General features: G+C 44.5%; 1 protein-coding gene across 14 annotated transcripts in view; it reads left to right on the top strand.

Annotated features, from left to right (window-relative positions):
- Window positions 1-19,763, top strand: part of eps15l1a (epidermal growth factor receptor pathway substrate 15-like 1a) — a 504,393-nt gene that overhangs the window by 344,131 nt on the left and 140,499 nt on the right. For all 14 annotated transcript variants that reach the window (XM_086004995.1, XM_086004999.1, XM_086004998.1 and 11 more), the window contains one exon: window positions 4,771-4,918. In XM_086004995.1, the coding sequence (XP_085861121.1) occupies window positions 4,771-4,918 (148 nt within the window). The remainder of the gene's footprint in view (window positions 1-4,770; window positions 4,919-19,763) is intronic.

The raw sequence follows: 19,763 nt of genomic DNA, 5'->3' as shown, positions 1-19,763 counted from the left end.
ATTTCGTTTATATTGCCTCTCCTCATTCTTCCTACCAGAAAGTATCACTTCACACTTCTCTGCATTAAATTTCAACTACCATGTGTCTGCCCATTTCACTAGTTTATCTATGTCTTCCTGAAATCTGTTACTATTCTCTTGTCAACTCCACTTCTGAGTTTTGTGTCATCTGCAAAATTTGAAATTATTCCCTGTATACCCAAGTCCAGGTCATTTATTTATATAGAGCAATGATCCCAACATCGACTCCTGGGGACCATCAATGTACACTTCCCTCCAGTCTGAAAAACCAACTGTTCACCACTACCATCTGCTTTCTGTCTCTTTGCCAATTTCTTATCCGCGGAGGCACTGACCCTTTAACATCATGGGCTTCAATTTTGCTAACAATTCTATGATATAGTACTTGATCAAATGCCTTTTGATAGTCCATATACACAACATCAACCGCACTACCCTCATCAACCCTCTCCGTTACTTCATCAATAAACTCAATTGAGTTAGTCAAACACGATTTGCCAACAAGTCCACGCTGACTTTCATTTATCAGACCATATTTTCCAAATGCCAATTAATTTTGCCCCGGAATAGTGTGTCTCAAAGTTTCCCCACCACCGACATTAGGCTGACTGGCCTATAGTTGCTGGTTTTTATCCCCCTCCCCTTTTTTGAACAGGGATGTAAAATTTGCAATCCTCCAGTCCTCTGGCACCACTCCCATATCTAAGGAGGATTGGATGATTGTGGCCAAAGCCTCTGCAATTTCCACCCTTACTTCCCTCAGCAACCTAAGATACATCCCATCTGGACCCGGTGACTTTTCTACTTTGAGCGCTGCCATCCTTTTAAGTACCTCCTCTTCATCTATTTTTATGCTATCCAATATTGCCACTATCCTCTCCTTTATTGTGACATTTGCAGCATCTTTTCTAGTGAAGACCGATGCAGAGTACTCATTTAGTACCTCAGCCATATCCTCTGCCTCCACAAGAAGATCGCCTTTTTGGTCCCGAATCAGCCCCACCCTTCCTTTGACTTTTACTCTTTATATGTTTATAAAAGACTTTTGGATTTCCTTTTCTGTTACCCACTAATCTATTCTCATACACTCTCTTTGCCCCGCTTATTTCCTTTTTCAGTTCTCATCTGTACTTTCTGTATTCAGCTTGGCACTCTACTGAATTATGAACCTGACATTTATTATAAGCCTTCTTTTTCTGTTTCATTTTAATCTCTACATCTTTAGTCATCCAGGGAGCTCTAGCTTTGGTTGTCCTTCCTTTCCCCCTCGTGGAATTGTCCTGTAATGTATTGTAGGTCTGTGTTTAAGCAGTGGATGTGTCCTGTAATGTATTGTAGGTCTATATTTAAGCAGTGGATGTGTCCTGTAATGTATTGTAGGTCTGTGTTTAAGCAGTGGATGTGTCCTGTAATGTATTGTAGGTCTATGTTTAAGCAGTGGATGTGTCCTGTAATGTATTGTAGGTCTGTGTTTAAGCAGTGGATGTGTCCTGTGTTTGGGAAGATGTATGTTTTTTCTCTGGAGGTACCACAGGCATGTATTTGGATTTGTTGCTGGAGCGGTGCAGTCTGTTTGTTGCTGAGTGTGGCTGAGGTTGTAGAGGCCCATGATTGGAGTGAGGAAATGGGCAGCGGAGCTCTAAAGACTGACTATTGAAACCAGGATAAGGGAAGTAAGAGGCAGAAAGGATTAAAAATATATTTAAAACACATTAAGAAATTGATAAAATGAAAAAAATAAAACTTAACTGCATAGAGGACAAAATGGGTAAAAACAAAATGTCTGATGGAGTTAGGGGAAAGAGATGGGACTTGTGCTACCTAATGGTGACAACTACTGTTTACATAGGAAAATTCCATTCTAAATATTTGCATACGCAGTCTTAATTGTAAATTACTGAAAAATTGCAGCAACAGGGATGCGGACAGGAAGTGCTCGCATACGCAGGATTTAGAATATATAAGTGGATCAAGTGTGGTATTGCTCACGATAGGTCTGAGCATGTGGATTGTTGGTCTCCCTGTACCTAAAGTAATGGGTAGCATTGAGAGTATTTAGTAACTAGTAAATATGATATAAATTTCTCTTTGAAAGTATGAGGTGAGCAGAGCCTTGTGGTAAGAGTTCACACTTTCTTCTTTTCCCAACAGTTTCCTTCTCCTTTAACAAAACCTGCTGTGATAGTACTGCCTAAGCTCCTTTCCACTTCTCCCACCGCCCCCCCCCCCCCCTTTAAAAAAAAAACCCCAGAGATATGTTTGTTATGCTGCTCTTACATTGCTGTCAGGCCTCTGCAGAGCAAGCTAACTATACCACTCTCCCACATTTACCTCTGTAATGGCTATAGGCCGTACTGCACATCAGCTGCATTGTGGGGGTCTGACATTCCACGTTTATGCTGACTGGCCATAACAAATTGATGCTGCAGTGACGTACTGACATTGAATCACAATGTCACACAGAGAGAATAAGTGTCATAGCAGCACGTTTACTAGCCCCGGAGTAAAAGACGAGGGTTCCTTGTCTCTGTTTTTGATATAACCACAAGCTTTGCAAGACTGATACTACAGGAGTTTCCAATGCACCCGTGTCTTATTTGAAGGTAGGGTGCCCAATATTGCCAATAGTAATCCAAATGTGGCCGCTCAATTTGATCTTGGCCTGCCCTTGAGATGTATCCTATTTTGATTACCTTTATTAAGAACAACTGTTCACTGACTGCAGCCTTCAGTAAATGATCAATAATGACACTCTGATCCTCTCCACCTTGGCTAAAGAACTTATTCTAATTGTACAAATGCTTGCTGTTCCAGTATACATTACAATTATATTTCTATATTAACATCCACCTGCTGTTCCATCAGTTTAATTGGCCCACGTCTTTCTGATACTTGTCACCTACCCATAATAGCTTGTTACCATTAGCGAATCATATAACATTACAGGAAGCATTTATACCTCAGTAGTGAGTAGTTTGAATGATGGGTATCACAGAGAACACCATTGAAGAATCGTGCTGGTTACTGTATGTTCTATATTAATCCAACTAGCTAATTTATTGTTCATCCCATGAGTTTAAATGATGCTCACTGGATAGCCCTCATCCACGAGTTTAGTTACCTCAAACATATTACTGACCTATTGCTTCTAAATCCACACTGACTAAACAGTGCAGACTACTCTTCAGATAAGCATTACTTGCATCCAATATAACGCTCTTGAGTGTTGTTCCCACTACAGATGTCAGCCAGAGTTTTAAAATATTATGGCTCAGCATTTTGGAGAGGGGAGGAGGGCTTTCTTCAGTCTCCATTTCCTAAATTTTAAATTGCTTTTCCATCAGAGAAACTTGTACATACTTCATTGTGTATGTGGTGCGTTAAACGGTATATACCTTTCTGTGGCTTCTACGTATTTTTCTTTTTCTTTCCGTCTTTCCATCTCTTTCCTTCCCTTCTTCCCGCCTTCCTTGCCTTTCCCCACTCCCGCCCTTCCCCACTCCCGCCCTTCCCCACTCCCGCCCTTCCCCACTCCCGCCCTTCCCCTCTCCCGCCCTTCCCCACTCCCGCCCTTCCCCACTCCCGCCCTTCCCCACTCCCGCCCTTCCCCTCTCCCGCCCTTCCCCACTCCCGCCCTTCCCCTCTCCCGCCCTTCCCCACTCCCGCCCTTCCCCTCTCCCGCCCTTCCCCACTCCCGCCCTTCCCCACTCCCGCCCTTCCCCACTCCCGCCCTTCCCCTCTCCCGCCCTTCCCCACTCCCGCCCTTCCCCTCTCCCGCCCTTCCCCACTCCCGCCCTTCCCCACTCCCGCCCTTCCCCTCTCCCGCCCTTCCCCACTCCCGCCCTTCCCCTCTCCCGCCCTTCCCCACTCCCGCCCTTCCCCACTCCCGCCCTTCCCCACTCCCGCCCTTCCCCACTCCCGCCCTTCCCCACTCCCGCCCTTCCCCACTCCCGCCCTTCCCCACTCCCGCCCTTCCCCTCTCCCGCCCTTCCCCACTCCCGCCCTTCCCCTCTCCCGCCCTTCCCCTCTCCCGCCCTCTTCCCTCAGAACTTTTTCTTCCACTTGCCTCCCTTTCTCTCCTGAAGAGAGAGTGTGCCACTGGGGCATTCTGAGTACGGTTGCATAGTGGCAAACAGTCCTGTGCCTAGCTCAAGCTCTTCATATGTGAGCCTGATGACCTGTTCAATCTTGGGTGATAGCACAGCCGAGCCCAGTCATGGCCTCGACCCAACATCCACACTCGTGCTCTTTGCATAGTGGAGACCTGCAGATTGTTGCCTGAGCATGTTGAGACTTTTGTCGTGAACTACCATTGTCCTAGCTGGCATCAGCTAGTTCAGCATAGAGCAGAGTTTGACTTTGCTTATCTATATGGCTCAGTACTCACCTCGACTCTGAGGCAACTGGGAGCAGTTCCCTGAACCTTTATGTATCTCCAAAAGGTAAGTGCTGCAATAGTAACAGTAAGTTAATTGACCTGTATATCTTTTAATAATGATTGAACCCTGTTTAATGGGATGCCTTGTGTTGGCAGCGTGTTGCACCACAGGGGCATAGTGGCGCAGCTAACATGATGTATCACTCCCTGACAGCTGGGAGTGGAGTGGCTGAACAAGCTGAATTCCACTGCTCACTGTCCCATTTTTTTCTGTTAGGGGAATCCAGCGTCAAGTGTAAATTTTTTTTTTAATAAACCAGACCCTGTAAGGTGCAGTTGGATTGACTGTGTTCTCTGCATTGTATCTACAGCCCTCAAATTCAGATCCTTTTGCTGCTTCTGGCTCGGGACAGTTTGGAGGGAAAGGATTCACCGATGACCCTTTTCAAAGTAAACAGGATACACCAGCACTGCCCCCAAAGAAAAGTGTACCCCCACGACCTAAAGCGCCCCCTAGTGGTAAGTTGAATTGTCTTATTGGTAAGTATGTATTTGAATAATTCCCTAGTATTAACATTATTGGCCTAACTTTTTACCATGTGCTATGTTTGTTTGGCTGTTCTGTGCTTCCTTTTTTAAATAAATATAGGATACCATACAATCAACAAAAAGCAGAAATGGCAAGAACAGTCATTCATTTTCTGTTCAATTACATTTGTTTATGCTTCTGCTTCTAGTAACCAGTTTCTTATGAGTGCCTTGTTGACATAAGCACTAAATCTGAGCAGGGCAAAGTAGGATGCAGATTGGCCTCTGTGATTTCTCCTAGGTTGACTCTTACCTCATCAAGTGGGATGTGCTGAGTGGAGCCTAGACACTTCCCCACAGAAAGGAAGGAAACCAGTTGAAAGTGTCACCTTGATGAACACTTTGCCCCAAGAAAGAACTTGCATTTATATAGCACCTTATCACGTATCAGAAATGTCCCAAGTTGATTCACATGCAATGAAATAAATTGTGCTATTTTGTGCGCAACTGTACCATAAGCATCAGTGAGATGGAGTAGGAGAACTTCCTGCTCCATTTTGCATAGTTCCATGGGATTTTAGATGTCCGACTGAACCACTGAAACTAGTAGACGGAGCCTCGGGTTTGCCGTCTCGTCTAAAGGATGGAACTTCTGCCCATGAGCCCCTCCCTCAGTACCACACTGAAATGTCCGCCTAGATTGTGCTCGAATTCTAGAGTGGGGCTTGAACCCCCAATTTTTTGCCAATTGAGCCCAGTTGACTCTTGAGAATGTGCTAAATGGTACAATTTTAAAGGGGCTGCAATAATAGAGACACCTGGGGGGGTGTGTACACCAATCTTTCAAGGTGGCAGGACAAGTTGAGAAGGCTGTTTTTAAAAAAAAAAAAAAAGCAGCTTATGGGATCCTTGAGGCATAGAGTACAAAAGCAAGGACGTTATGTTAAACCTTTCTTAATCACTGGTTAGGCCGCAGCTGGAGTATTGTGTCCAGTTCTGGGCAGCACACACTTTCGGAAGGATGTCAAGGCCTTAGAGAGAGAGAGGGTGCAGAGGAGATTTACTAAAATGCTATCAGCGATGTGGAACTTCAGTTACATGGAGAGACTAGAGAAATTGAGGTGGTTCCCTTTAGAACAGAGAAGGTTGAAGGGAGATTTAATAGAGGTGGTCAAAATCATGATAGATGAATAAGGAGAAACTGTTTCCAGTGGCAGTAGGATCAGTAACCAGAGGACCCAAAATTAAGGTAATTAGCAAAAGAACCAGAGGCGAGATGAGAAGTTTTTTTTTACACAGCAAATTGTTGTGATCTGGAATGCGCTGCCTGAAGGGGTGGTGGAAGCAGATTCAACAATAACTTTCAAAAGGAAATTCGATAAATACTTGAAGGGGAAAAATTTGCAGGGCTATGGATGAAGGGCAGTGGAATGGGACTAATTGGATAGCTCTTTCAAAGAGCTGGCACAAGCACGATGGGCCAAATGGCCTCCTCCTGTGCTGTATCATTCAATTCTGTGAATTATCTTCCAGCAATAAAAGGTTGACGTGTACCAGGCAATCTAACTAAATCATGCAATGCAATAAGTGAAGTGCAGTATATATAACCTCCAGTATTGAGGCACAAGTGAGAAAAGGAAAGGGCAGACACTGAATCACTGTATAGGAACAGCAGTAGGGCATTCAGCCCCTTGAGCCTGTGCCGCCATTCAATTAGACCATGGCTGAATTGTATTTTAACTCCACCTACCCACCTTGATTCCATATCCCTTAATACCCTTGCTGAACAAAAATCTATTAATCTCAGTTTTGAAATTTTCAATTGATCCCCAGCCTCAACAGCTTTTTGTGGGTGGTGGGGGGATGGTGAGAGAAGTCCAGATTGCCACTACCCTTTGTGTGAAGAAGGATTTCCTGATATTCTGAATAGCCTGGCTCTAATTTTCAGGTTATGCCCCCTTGTTCTGGAATCCTCCACCAGAGGAAATACTTTCTCTCTCTCTCTCTATCCTGTCAACTCCTTTCATTCTACTTTGGGTAGAATTAATAGATGGCGACAGAGGTAAACTATTACTGGAGGTATTCTACAGGCCTCCAGGCCAGGGCGAAAGCCTGGATCTGGAACTGTGGGCTGAGATAAGGAAGGTGACTAGTAAGGGACTAACTATAGTATTTGGAGATTTTAACTTACTAGAAACTGTTTGGGACAATGATGTCTCTACTGGTAAGGCAGGGAAGGGATTTCTAGAATTAATGGAAGACTGTTTTACAACTCAGTTTGTAAAAGAGCCAACAAGGGAATAAAACATCCTGAATTTGATTGTTCAAATCTCCAACACAAAAGGCGGGTGAGGCTTTAAGTACCAGTGATCAGAATGCGATCACGTTTGACATTACAAGAATTGGAGAGGTTACTAAAACCTAACCAAGATTGCCAAATTTCAAGAGGACCAACTTTGTGCTTGAGACGTCTTGTCAGTGTGGGCCTTGAAGGTTTGAAATGGCTCGGAGAGTGGCGGAACTAACCTTCAAAGAGGTCATTCTGACTGCAATGGACCAATGCGCACCCATGAAAACCAAAGGTACTCAGAGTAAAGGCACTCCTGCCTGGTTCAACTGGAATACCAAGCAACTCATGAAGACTAAAAAGCATGTACGGCTATGAAGGAAAATGACACAGAAATAAGATGGATTCAATACCAAAAGGCATGTCAGGATTGTGAAAAAAAAAGCATCAAAATGGCAAAGAAAAATTTTGAATTGAATATGGCAAAAGAAGTGAAGTATAAGAAGTTTTTTAGTTATAGTCAGCGGAAAAGAAAAACAAGGGCTGGAGTGGGACCATTGAAAGTGGGATAGGATGAGGGCATGTCAACTGATGCTACAAATGTGCTAAATAAGCTTTTTGCCTCAGTCTTTACCAAGGAGGAGACAGGTAACTTATTTGATCTGGAAAGGAAATGAGAGGGTGTTGCAGAGGTAAGCTGTAACACTATTCACATTACTGCCAGCATGGTTGCTGAACAGCTGTGCAGCCTTGAGCTAAATAAATCTCGGGCTGGATGAGATGCATCTGAGGATCCTTGAGGCAATAAAGGAGGAAATTGCTGGAACTCGGGCACAAATCTTCCAGAAATCACTGAATACTACCCTCCAGTTTCTCTCGTCATTTTCAAATTTCAGCAGACCATGTCTGAGCGGGCAGTCAAACAACCTGTTCTTGGGTACTTGCTGATGCCACTCCTGAGCCAGCTGTTGACATTAAAGAATCATAGAATGACATAGCACAGAAGGAGGCCTTTCAGCCCATCGTGCCTGTGCTGGCTCTGGTAGAGCTATTCCATTAATCCCACTCCCTTGCTTGTTCCCCATAGCCCTGTAAACTTTTTCTCTTCAAGTATATATCCAAATCCCTTTTGAAAGTTACTATTGAATCTGCTTCCACCACCCTTTCAAGCAGGGCATTCTAGATCACAACAACCTGCTAATTATTAATCATTGGTGGATTTTTAGGAGCGTCCCTGTGATGATATTTACCCCCTCCTCCCTCCCACCCTATGGCAAAGCACTTACCTCTTTACATCTGCATCCCATCATGCTGGTGCGTTGTTATTATTTTAAAGCTTTGCCCTTGATAAATTAGCTGCCACATGAGGAAGATCATGAGCAGTGAAATCTGTGAGCACTGATGTCATATGGTACTGTATTATGAATGCTTCAATTTGGAGATGCTTAATCACAAGGAAACATAACTCCATGTTCTTATTTCAGAAAATAAAAAAAAGCAACAGACTTTCTATATCCCACCCTCCAATCTAATATATAGAAAAAAGAAAACTTAATCTATTCTCCAGTGGTTCAGTTGGCAGTCTGGGACATGATGGAGTTGAACGTTGAGTCTGAGACCTATTCCTTATTTTGTGATGATATGGATCCCTTTATTTAGACCTGGTCTCCCACCACTCCCAAGGCTCCTGGTAATGCTGCCCTGAGATAGCCATTAAGAGATGGGCAAGGGGAGCCGGTGGTTTTTCTTTCCTGGTGTGAGGAGGTCATTGGCTTCTTTCAGTGGGTTGCCAGCAAGTGTGGCTGAGGTCAGCAATATGAATTGGTCCATATTGCTTTCTGCCCATTTCCACACACTACTATGCTGTTACAACAACAAAAAGCTTTATTACCTGCTACATTCTGATCATTTGTCTCTAATGTGCTCCGTATTTTGCAATGATCTTAAACCCCGCTATTGTTAGAAATCGTGTTCCCTTTTCAAGTGGTGTTTGGGGATGAGAACGGAAATGGGCACAGAATGGCATTGCTAAAACGAAATTGGAAAAGGGATGTGAAAGGGGAAACCTTTGTGTTTGTGTGTGAACGAGAACGTGCTTCTCAAAGAGAAATGCAACACGGTCAGAAATGCTTTGCGTAACTGCTTCTAAACACTTTCCTACATGAAATGAGTGTTGTGTCCTTTTATTATTCTTTTCCATGTCGTGTTCAACGCCCTCTTTAGAACCTTTTGCGTCTGAGAAATTTTGAAACTGATGAGCAGACCTTTCAATCTGCGTTGTGCCAAAAGGGGGCAGTTTGACTTCTCATTTGGGAGCACGGTTTTTTCAGTTTTCATTGAGACCACCCATTTGAAACAGGTCATTTAAGAGACCTGTGGTTAAGCCTCAAAACGCTGATTGTAGAAATGTCATTTGAAGCCAAGTGACTGTCATTCATTTTTTAAATTATTGTTTGTTTTTGAAGGGTGCTAGTGTTGGGAATGGGACATGTTTCTAGTTTTGGCACTCAATGCTGCCACTAAAAACTCCAGGTCAGATACAATTCACTATTTGATACTGATTAGTGCAGAGTTGGAACAAGTCCCGTGGTTTTAGACATAGAAACATAGAAGATAGGAGCAGGAGTAGGCCATTCGGCCCCTCGAGCCTGCTCCGCCATTCAATGAGATCATGGCTGATCATCCAAATTCAGTACCCGGTCCCTGCCTTCTCCCCATATCCCTTGATTCCTTTAGCCTTAAGAAATATATCCAACTCCTTCTTGAATATATTTAATGAACTGGCCTCCACCGCCCTCTGTGGCAGAGAATTCCACAGGTTCACCACTCTCTGGGTGAAGAAATTCCTCCTCATTTCAGTCCTAAATGGCTTACTCCCTTATCCTTAGACTATGACCCCTGGTTCTGGACTCCCCGGCCTTCGGAAACATCCTTCCTGCATCTAGTCTGTCCAGGCCTGACAGAATTTTATAGGTTTCAATGAGATCCCCTCTCAATCTTCTAAACTCCAGTGAGTATAAGCCCAATCGACACAATCTCTCCTCGTACGTCATTCCTGCCATCCCAGGTATCAGCCTGGTGAATCTTCGCTGAACTCCTTCCATGGCAAGGACGTCCTTCCTCATATAAGGCAATCAAAACTGCACACAATACTCAAGGTGCGGTCTCACCAAGGCCCTGTACAGCTGCAGCAAGACATCCTTGTTCCTGTACTCGAACCCTCTTGCTACGAAGGCCAACATACCATTTGCCTTCTTAACCGCCTGCTGCACCTGCATGCTTACCTTCAGCGACTGGTGCACAAGAACACCCAGGTCTCTTTGCACTTCCCCTTCTCCCAATCTATTGCCATTCAAATAATAGTCTACCTTCCTGTTTTTGCCACCAAAGTGGATAACCTCACATTTATCCACATTATAGTGCATTTGCCATGTTTCTGCCCAATCACCCAACCTGTCCAAATCGTACTGGAGTTTCACGACATCCTCCTCACAGCATACCCTCCCACCCAGCTTTGTGTCGTCTGCAAATTTGGAGATATTACATCCAATTCCCTCGTCCAGATCATTAATATATATTGTGAACAGCTGGGGTCCTAGGACCGATCCTTGCGGTATCCCACTAGTCACTGCCTGCCACTCGGAAAACGACCCGTTTATTCCAACTCTTTGCTTTCTATCTGCCAACCAGTTCTCTATCCAAGTCAATACCTTGCCCCCAATCCCATGTGCCTTAATTTTGCACGCTAATCTCTTATGCAGGACCTTATCAAAAGCCTTCTGAAAGTCCAAATACACCACATCCACCGGTTCTCCCTTATCTATTTTACCAGTTACATGCTCAAAAAATTCCAGTGGATTAGTCAAGCACGATTTACCTTTTGTAAATCCATGTTGACTTTGTCTGATCCTGTCACTGCTTTCCAAGTGCTCAGCTATTACATCTTTTATAATGGACTCTAGCATTTTCCCCACTACCGATGTCAGGCTTACCAGTCTGTAATTCCCCGTTTTCTCTCTACCACCTTTTTTGAATAGTGGGGTAACATTAGCTACCCTCCAATCCATGGGTACTGTTCCAGAGTCTATCGAGTTCTGGAAGATGACCAGCAATGCATCTACTATTTCTAGGGCCACTTCCTTAAGTACCCTAGGATGTAGATTATCAGGCCCTGGGGATTTATCGGCCTTCAGTCCCATCAATTTTCCTAACACCATTTCCCAACAAATACTGATTTCTTTCAGTTCCACGCTTTCATCAGACCCTATGTTCCCCGGCATCTCTGGAAGGTTATTTGTGTCCTCCTTTGTGAAGACAGAACCAAAATATGTATTTAGTTGGTCTGCCATTTCTTTGTTCCCCATTATAAATTCCCCTGATTCTGACTGCAAGGGACCTATGCTTGACTTCACCAATCTTTTTCTCTTCACATATCTATAAAAGCTTTTACAGTCAGTTTTTATGTTCCCTTCAAGCTTACTCTCATATTCTATTTTCCCCTTCTTAATTAATCCCTTTGTCCTCCTTTGTTGAATCCTAAACTGCTCCCAATCCTCAGGATTATTGCTTTTTCTGGCCAATTTATATGTCCTCTCCTTGGATCTTATGCTATCCCTAATTTCCCTTGTTAGCCACGGTTGAGTCACCTTTTTTTGTTTTATTTTTATGCCAAACGGATGAACAAATTCTGTAGTTCATCCATTCAGTCTTTGAATGTTTCCCATTGCCTATCCACCGTCAACCCTTTGAGTGCCATTCCCCAATCAATCCAACGCCAACTCGCTCCTCAGACCATCGTAGTTTCCTTTATTTAAATTCAGGACCCTAGTCTCTGAGTCAACTACTTCATTCTCCAACTTAATGAAGAATTCGATCATATTATGATCGCTCCGACCCAAGGGGCCTCGTACAACAAGATTGCTAATTAATCCTTTCTCGTTACATATTACCCAGTCTAAGATGGCCTGATCTCTGGTTGGTTCTTCGACATATTGATCCAGGAAACCATCCCGTAAACACTCCAGGAATTCCTCTTCCACAGTATTGTTACTAATTTGGTTAGCCCAATCTATATGTAGATTAAAGTCACCCATGATGACTGCTGTGCCCTTATTGCACGCTTCTTTAATTTCCCTTTTAATGCCATCCCCAACCTCCGCCTTACTGTTTGGAGGTCTATATACCACTTCCACTAATGTTTTATGCCCCTTAGTATTTCTCAATTCTACCCATACAGATTCCACATCATCAGAGCTAATATCCTTCTTTACAATTGTGTTAATCCCTTCTTTAACCAGTAATGCTACCCCACCTCCCTTTCCTTTTTGCCTATCTTTCCTGAATATCGAATACCCCTGGATGTTGAGTTCCCAGCCTTGGCCATCCTTGAGCCACGTTTCCGTAATCCCAACCAAATCATATTTGTTTACCTCTATTTGCGCAGCCAATTCATCCACCTTATTACGAATGCTCCTCGCATTAAGACACAAAGCCTTCAGGCTTGTTTTTTTAATGCTCTTAGACCTATTAGAATTATTATTTACTGTGGCCATATTTGATTTAAACCGTTGATTTCTCTGACTGCCACTTTTGTTTTTCTCCTTCCGATCTTTTGCTTTTATCCTTGTTTCCCTTTCCTCTGTCTCCCTGCTCAGGTTCCCAACCCCCTGTTGTTTTAGTTTAAACCCTCACCAAGAGCACTAGCAAACACTCCCCCTAGGACATCGGTTCCAGCCCTGCCCAGGTGCAAACCGTCCGGTTTGAACTGGTCCCACCTCCCCCAGAACCGGTTCCAATGTCCCAGGAACTTGAATCCCTTCCCGTTGCACCATTCCTCTAGCCACGTATTCATCTGAAGTATCCTTCTATTTCTACTCTGACTAGCATGTGGCAGTGGTAGCAATCCTGAGATTACTACCTTTGAGGTCCTATTTTTAAATTTACCTCCTAACTCCCTATATTCCGCTTTTAGGACCTCATCCCACTTTTTACCTATATCGTTGGTGCCTATATGCACCACGACAACTGGCTATGCACCACGACAACTGGCTGTTCACCCTCCCTTTCCAAGATGATCTGCAGCCGCTCTGAGACATCCTTGACCCTTGCACCAGGGAGGCAACACACCATCCTGGAGTCTCGTTTGCGACCGCAGAAACGCCTATCTATTCCCCTTACAATAGAATCCCCTATTACTATAGCTCTACCCCTCTTTTTCCTCCCATGCTGTGCAGCAGAGCCACCCCTGGTGCCAGGAAGTTGGCTGCTGCTGCTTTCCTCTGATAAGCCATCCCCCCCAACAGCACTCAAAGTGGTGTATCTGTTTGAGAGGGTGATGTCCACAGGGGACCCCTGCACTACCTGCCTACGCCTAGTACTCTACCTGTTGGTCACCCATTCCCTTTCTTCCTGTCCAACCTCTCCCTGTGGTGTGTCCAACTCTGTAAATGTGCTATTCACGACGTCCAGTTTTAGACCAGCACAGCTTGTTTTACTTAATGTCCTTTGTAGCTAGCAGAGTGAGGAAACCTGTACTCACTGACAGTCCCAAATAATTTATATTGTAATAGATGCAAACTGCCCCTTGAAACCACCAACACTTGCAAATTATGAACCATGGACAGCCTTCACTACACCAAGTCCATTTACAACTTAAACCACCGGCACGCAGGTAAATGTGAGGCGGCAGCAGGTGAGAAAATGCCTTTTGTGTAATGGATATCTCTTTATCCAGCATGCATAACGGTAGAGAAACCGCTCTATCTCTGGGATTGAATGTTTGCACAGCTCTATCACAGGAAAAGAGGGGTTTCTCTGTTGCTATGGATGCTGGGTAAAAAGATCTCCATTACACAAAAGCAGGAAACTGCCGGTAGGGTGGGAAAGAGTCAGGAATCGGGGGCCCTGAACTCGCGGGGAGGGGAAGGTGTGAGAGGGTGCTGAAATCGCGGTGGGTGCTCGAGTTAGGGGAGATGAGGGCTGGGGGCAGAGATGGAGACTGGGGGTTTTGGGGGCAGAGATTGGTTTCCCCCTTTCCCCCCTCTTCACCTGCTCTCGGGTGGCCTCCTGGTTCTGGGAACTTCTCCCGCAACAGCTGCTGGCATGAAAACACAAAGATTCTCAACTACAGGGGACCCAACCTTTATAAGGAGAATCCAGTAACATTTGTAGAGGTCATGTGAGCTGACATCATGTGGGCAGAATGCTACATGATCAGTTCTCCAGGAATGCTTTGAACCAGAATTGGCAACCCTACTCCACCAGTATGCCAGGTACTGATGAGCTGCTAACAGCCCCCTACCCACCCCCCACAACTTCAAACATTAGCAGCTGCAGCACACGGAGGGAGGGGGTCCCGGACAGGGGTCTGCAGGAGATTAATCCTCCCCCAGTTTGGCTGAAATCTCCCAGGCACACTGGCCCTACAGCAGCCACCTCACCCTGTGCAGGCTGCCAGCGTAGCAGATCCCAGGATCAGGACATCCTTCCTCAATGGAAGAAGACCCCGAGATGACAATGAACTAGGAAACCCCACAAACCGAAATGAACTGAAATCACCTCATGCTGGCAGGGTTCCAGAATTAGGCACAATCCTAGGTGAGGGCGAATAAAAGAAGGAACTTTGCAGGAGATACAGCCAATCCCGGGCTATTTGGCTCAACCGGTTTACTGTAGATACAATGACCATTTTGAAAATAAGGACACCTGATGCAAGTCCCTTAGGTGTCCCTAATTTATAGGTTTCACTGTATTCATCTTTTCTGTCAGTGATGCATTCAAGCCCTGGTCCACAGGTGAAAGAAGTATGTGCTGAACCCACGGCACTACTCGGTCCCTTTGATATCTGCATGGGAAAGTACCATCTAAACTTTACAAACTTAATTTGAGTGAAAGTGCAGAGTTGTGCACCCTTCTTATCAACATGGTCTCCTCTACCCCTGTGCACACGTGATCTTTAGAATCATTTAGCATTTTGTTTTTACTATCTGAAACGAGTATGGCAATGTCGACTTTACCTTCAGTCCTTTCATTGTGTATCAAAGTTCTCAAATTCTACGTATGAAATTACAGAGGACTAGATTCTGCTGATATACAATATCACATACACTTAGAGTGCGACCCCACTGGGAAATTGCAATCAAACTCAGAAGAATTTAAGATTTTTTTTAAATTCACTCCTGTGCAAAAGAAAGCCTGAAGTAAAGATGAGATAGTTTGGAGAATGCAACCAAATGCATCAAATAAAATGCAATAGGTCATTGCAGAAAGTTTTAAGTGTAGTACGTTATGAAGTAATTACCAGATTCACTCAGTTTCAAGTTTCTATCCTAGTGGTTCAACAACAGCTGATTTTCTTTTTAGCCACTTAACACAAAACTGAAAGCCTGCACGTATGAGTTATAAAATCCAAAATGCTCGACTGATTTTAAACCTATTTCATTATTAGATTTCTTTCAGAAAAATATATTTTGGGATCCAGTATACGAGTAATTTGAGATGACGTGTGGCAAGTGAAGCATGCTTGGGAGGGACAGGTGACTTTAGACCTACAGTTCCCAAAGATCGCCACCACTGGGAGTTTCTTCGCATCATATCTGGGTCTGTTGTAGACTAATTGATAGAGATTGATTGCCACGATTAATCAACAACTTAATTATCGCTCTTATTAAATTTTCCCCCTCAATTTTTAATAATACAGGAAATTCCAAAGCACTAATCTTAAAGTTTGAAAATAAATTTGTGGGTGTTTTAGGGGAGTGCCACTGAACGAAGGGCAGTGCTGCGGTGCCGCAAGGTGGAGGATGGTGTCACAGAATGAAGGGTGGGGGCGGTGGGGCGAAGGAAAATGGAAGGGACCGTGGTGCCTGGGACATCCCAGGTGCTATTGGCACGCAGCTACAGAGTGCAGTTTGTAGACTTGGACCAAGTGGATGAAGAAAGAGATTTTATAAAAATACAAAAAGGGGAAACTTAACCAAAATTCGTAGAGGGGGAAATAACCAGTTAACTATCTCCTGGTCATTAATGCCCTAAAGTGGTGGCAGCTGTGTGTCTGACATGCTTGGCAACCCATCAAGAGTTTCCAAACCAAGCTCCTGAGAAACCCACATAGGTGGCGTTTCTGTTTGCTGATATGGAGTGTGCACATTGTCCCTGTAGCAACACGTGCCATTTGCCCAAGTCCGCTGAGGTGTAGGCTAGCAGAGCCAGGATTTAGAGACCCCAAAGTATGCCCAGGGTTTTACTGACTAAAGCCGCACAGCCTACCAGCATAGACCACCAGAAATCTTTCGACTACCTGTTCCACTTTGAACGCCCAACCCGTAAGGGCGTTCAGCCTGCAAGGTTATCTAGAGCCAAGTGGGAAGAATCCCAGTCCTCAGTGACTGGTCTACCCCTTCAGATTTTGTAAGTGAGGCAGGTTGGCTGACTGTTTCACACTAATAACGGCACAGTATAAACCGATGTCCAGTCTTAGGCCAAAAGGAGTTTTCGAGTGTACTTTGTCTCCAAGCAGTGACAATGTAGAATGCCATTGTGATAGTTTGAGGTCATGAGCAAAATTTCTGCTCCTGTAATTGCAATTTGACAGGCTTGATATACACAGTGGTACGAATGCTGCAGGATTCTGACCCATGCCTACGGTGAGGCTGCCACAGTTGCCTTGGGTGCCAGCGTAAAAGTAGGTTTGGCCTCTGCACTTCATTTGATGTTTTTGCAGTTCTGTCCACATTATGGTGCCTGTAATTACCTTTATTGCTCTTGGCACCTGGCCCATGCAAATAGTATTTCCTGGAGCAACTGAGAGGTTGAAATCTCCGTGGTTTTGGCCGTGCATAAAAGTGATCTTCAAGGTTTCAGAGTTGGTAGCCACATTTTAACAGCCTGCTCAGCTTTAGCCAGTGGAGTAGTAAAGTCTTGATTTTTACATTACGATTTATCCAGGTAGTGGTAACTTGGCTACCGAGTCAAAAACCTTGAAGAATCCCATTTGTACACAGGCAAAATAACTACTGTAATATTCCGTGGTCATTTTGCATCCCAGTGCCACAGGAAATACCATCTGCACGGGCAAACGTGCCAGCAACAATAAAGGTAATCACAGACACCATATGCTGGCCAAGGCAGAGCTGTAAAAACATCAGGTGAATTTCTTAGAAATTTGACAAATTTCAACAAACATGAGAAACCAGTTACACGTCCCAAGGGATACTTCAGAATGAATTTCAGGCCCCTTGTAACAAACTACACAACTGCCTCTTGATTTGTGCTGGAGCTGGATCCAGCTCTCTAAGCATAAAGTGCAATGACTACAGCTACATTTATGTTGGCATTTAAAGTAACTGGGGCGCCTTGCTGTGGGTACCAGTCAAGAGCCTGCAGCAGTCACATTGCTGTATAGCTCTGACCATCTGATTTTATTGCGCGGGAGTATTGACGTGGTAACCCCAAGCCACTGTGCTGGAGATAAACAGGGCAGATCAAACAACAACAGCTTGCATTCACCTTTAATGTCCCGATATGCTTCACAGTTGCAGGAGGAAAAATGCAACACTGAGTCAAAGGAGAAGATCAGGAAGGGCGACTGGAAACTTGGTCAAAGATTTGGGTTTTAAGCAGGGTCTTAAAAGAAGAGAAGGGAGGTGAAGAGGTTTAGGGAAGGAATTTAAGTGAGTTGTACCTAGGTGGCTGAAGGCACGACTGCCAATGGGATGAAGGGAGAGGGGGATATGCAGGAGGCTGGAGTCAGAGAAATTAATTTTGCGGGGGTTCGGCGGGGGCGGACGTTACATAGATAGATAGGGAGGGGAGAGAACACAAGAATGAGAATTTTAAGTTTGAGATGTTGGGTAACGGAGCCAATGTAGGTCAGTGAGGACAAGCTGCACTTGGTGTGGGACTACTTTTGGTATAAGGCTGGGTGGATGTTTATACTGTGCTGCTACTCTGAAACCCTTCATATAGAATCATAGAATGGTTACAGCATAGAAGGAGGCCATTCGGCCCGTCGAGCCTGTGCTGGCTCTCTGCAAGAGCACCTCAGCTAGTCCCACTGTCCCCCCCCCCTTTCCCCGTAGCCCTGCAAAAAAAATTCCTTCTGGTAATAATCCAATTCCCTTTTGAAAGCCACGATTGAGTCTGTCTCCACCACCCTCTCAGGCAGTGCGTTCCAGATCATAACCACTCGCTGTGTAAAAAAGATTTTCCTCATGTTGCTTTTGGTTCTTCTGCCAGTCACCTTAAATCTGTGTCCTCTGGTTCTCAATCCTTCTGCCAATGGGAATAGTTTCTCTCTATCTACTCTGTCTAGACCTCTCATGATTTTGAACACCTATCAAATCTCTTCTCAACCTTATCTGCTCTAAGGAGAGCAACCCCAGTTTCTCTAGTCTATCCATGTAACGGAAGCCCCTCATCCCTGGAACCATTCTCGTAAATCTTTTCTGCACCCTCTCGAAGGCCTTCACATCCTTCCTAAAGTGCGGTGCCCAGAATTGGACACAATACTCCAGTTGCGGCCGGTGTTTTATAAAGATTCATCATAACTTCCTTGCTTTTATACTCTATGCCTCTATTTATGAAGCCCAGGATCCCGTATGCTTTTTTAACCGCTTTCTCAACCTGCCCTGCCACCTTCAACGATTTGTGCACATATACAGGTCCCTCTGTTCATGCACCCCCTTTAGAATTGTACCCTTTAGTTTATATCTCCTCGTTCTTCCTACCAAAATGTTCGCACTTTTCTGCGTTAAATTTCATCTGCCACGTGTCCGACTATTCCACCAGCCTGTCAGTGTCCTCTTGAAGTCTGTCACTATCCTCCTCACTGTTCACTATACTTCCAAGTTGTGTGTCATCTGCAAATGTTGATATTGTGTCCTCTACACCCAAGTCCAAGTCATTAATATATATCAGGAAAAGTAATGGTCCTAGTACCGACCCCTGGGGAACACCACTGTATACCTTCCTCCAGTCCGAAAAACAACCGCTCACCACTACTTTCTGTTTCCTGTCATTTAACCAATTTCGTATCCATGCTGCCACTGTCCCTTTTATTCCATGGGCTTCAACTTTGCTGGCAAGCCTATTATGTGGCACTTTATCAAATGCCTTTTGGAAGTCCAGGTACACCACATCAACCGCATTGTCCTCATCAACCTTCTCTGTTACCTCATCAAAAAACTCAATCAAATTAGTTAAACACGATTTCCCTTTAACAAATCCGTGCTGGCTTTCCTTAATTAATCCACACTTGTCCAAGTGACTGTTAATTTGGTCCCGGATTATCATTTCTAAAAGCTTCCCCACTACCAAGGTTAAATTGACGGGCCTGTAGTTGCTAGGTTTATCCTTGCACCCTTTTTTGAACAAGGGTGTAACATTTGCAATTCTCCAATCCTCTGGCACCACCCCCATATCGAAGGAGGATTGGAAGATTATGGCCAGTACCTCCGCAATTTCCACCTTTATTTCCCTCAGCATCCTAGGATGCCTTCCATCCGCTCCTGGTGACTTATCTACTTTAAGTACAGCCAGCCTTTCTAGTAC

The sequence above is a fragment of the Somniosus microcephalus genome, chromosome 13, assembly GCF_052327205.1.
Source record: "Somniosus microcephalus isolate GS21.2 chromosome 13, FLI_Smic_1.0, whole genome shotgun sequence".
Taxonomy (NCBI): domain Eukaryota; kingdom Metazoa; phylum Chordata; class Chondrichthyes; order Squaliformes; family Somniosidae; genus Somniosus; species Somniosus microcephalus.
The sequence above is the reverse complement of the archived record's forward strand: the minus strand, read 5'-3'. Positions and strand labels throughout refer to the sequence as shown.